This window comes from Oncorhynchus kisutch, unplaced genomic scaffold, assembly GCF_002021735.2.
Source record: "Oncorhynchus kisutch isolate 150728-3 unplaced genomic scaffold, Okis_V2 scaffold3958, whole genome shotgun sequence".
Taxonomy (NCBI): Eukaryota; Metazoa; Chordata; class Actinopteri; order Salmoniformes; family Salmonidae; genus Oncorhynchus; species Oncorhynchus kisutch.
Window position 1 is genome coordinate 74,645 of NW_022265903.1, and position 1,841 is coordinate 76,485.

The 1,841-nt window shown below is 41.4% G+C and overlaps 1 protein-coding gene across 1 annotated transcript; it reads right to left on the minus strand.

The window, feature by feature from the left end:
- Positions 1–646: 646 nt before the first annotated feature.
- LOC116372498 (ladderlectin-like) lies at positions 647–1,547 on the minus strand. The gene has a single exon (XM_031821304.1). The coding sequence runs from the start codon at positions 1,408–1,410 to the stop codon at positions 850–852; it is 561 nt and encodes a 186-aa protein (XP_031677164.1). The 5' UTR covers positions 1,411–1,547; the 3' UTR covers positions 647–849.
- Positions 1,548–1,841: the final 294 nt, after the last annotated feature.

Sequence of the window (1,841 nt, forward strand, 5' to 3'; positions counted from 1 at the left end):
GTCTCTCCCTATCTTATTGTTGTGTGAGGGACTCTCCCTATCTTATTGTTGTGTGAGGGTCTCTCCCTATCCTAACTCTCCGTCCCTGTGACTCCGCCTTTTCTTTCTAAACGGCTTTTTAATCTTCAGTCCTTCATTCAGGGGAGAAAAAGAATAGCTCTCTCTCTCTCTCTCTCTTTCTCTCTCTCTCTCTCCCTCTCTCTCTCTCTCTCTCATGGATTTAGCCTCAGATATGAAAGACAGGGAATGGTAACACTTTACAATAAGGGTACATTAGTTAATGCATTAGTTAACCTGAATAAATAAATAATTCATTGAATATCTACTAAGTATTTATTAATTGTATGCATAATTACTAAACCATAAAAAATGCATTAATAAATTATTTTAAAAAGCTGATAATTCATGTTAATAGTTATATAACTGGAATTTCCTGCATCTAAACCATTCAGAAACAAATGGTCTGTTAGGAAGAGAGTTAACCATTGTTAACAGTATGATAAGGTTTTATCATGTATCAATTATTTTTAGTGATGCAGGTTCATGTTATTGAGAGATTGTCTTTATTCTAGTTTATAATATCTTACCATTGACTAACTGATGTGCCATGACAACTAGTTAAGCAATAGGAAATGAAGAAAAACGATTCAGTCATTTATCTTTAATTTCAAAAGCAGGATTAGCAACATCACACAGTTTCATCACAAGTTTAGGTAATGGTGAGCTGCAGTGAGTGACAGATCTTGGTTTGAGTATTGAAGTGTAGACTGTTGACCTCTGGAGGTGAGAGGTGAAGTAGACTGTTGACCCCTGGAGGTGAGAGTTGAAGTGGCTGGGTCATTTCCTAGCCTACATTCTTCTGGAACAGAGAGATGTAAACTTCCACTCACAGGGCACGTCGAACCAGAGCTTCTCACTTGCAGCGTTCATCTGCAGACAGTCCTCTCCTTCTCCAGCGTTATTGGGCTCACCAATGTTCCAGTTAGTGTAGTCAAATCTGGACCCATCTGACCACATCCATAAGCCCTCCTTGACTGCATCAAAACCTCCAATCCAGGTATCAGGTAAGTGGCCATTGGTATTCTTTGTTAGTGCTTGCATGAACTGGTACTCTAAAAGGTTATTCACGGATGCTAGGTTTCCACCAAGTGCCAAACAGTTTTGCTCAGAATCTGACCATGACTGCGGAATGCTGACAAACCTGAAACAGCGTGATCCATATGGGTGCCAGTCTGAGGGACATGACATTTCCTTTGTCCCCTGCTGTACTGCTGCTACCTGAGCCCCGACAGGAGGAGTCTGTTCCACCTCAGTCTTCAGTAAGGGTTCTAAACCAAGCAGCTGGGTCAGGTTTGCGTCGCCCAGTGCAATGGCAGCACTCAGAAGCAGAAGGACGGCCAACTTCTCCATGGTAATCTTTTCCTGTCAGAGAAGGAATCACAGGTGGTCTGTAGGTTCTGTTCAGCTTGAGAAAGAGGAACACTTTTATACATGCAGCTCACCAAGCCACAAGGACGAAGCACAAAAAACGTGTTGACACTGATTCCAATGTACCAAAAAACATGTTGACACTGATTCTATATCATGTTGGCAAATGTATGCTAATCCTTTTGGCAAATATACACTGAGTGTACAAAACATTAAGGTCACCTGCTCTTTCCATGACCTAGACTGACCAGGTGAATCCACTTTAATCAGTGTAGATAAAGGGGAGGAGACAGGTAAAAAAAATATGTTGGAGCCTTGAGACAACTGAGAGATGGATTGTGTGTGTGCCATTCAGAGGGTGAAGACAATTTAAGTGTCTTTAAACGGGGTATGATAGTAGGTGCCAGATGCAC

Excerpts from the sequence above, each read along its gene's own strand:
- LOC116372498 (XM_031821304.1), bottom strand. The coding sequence starts at position 1,410 with ATGGAGAAGTTGGCCGTCCTTCTGCTTCTGAGTGCTGCCATTGCACTG.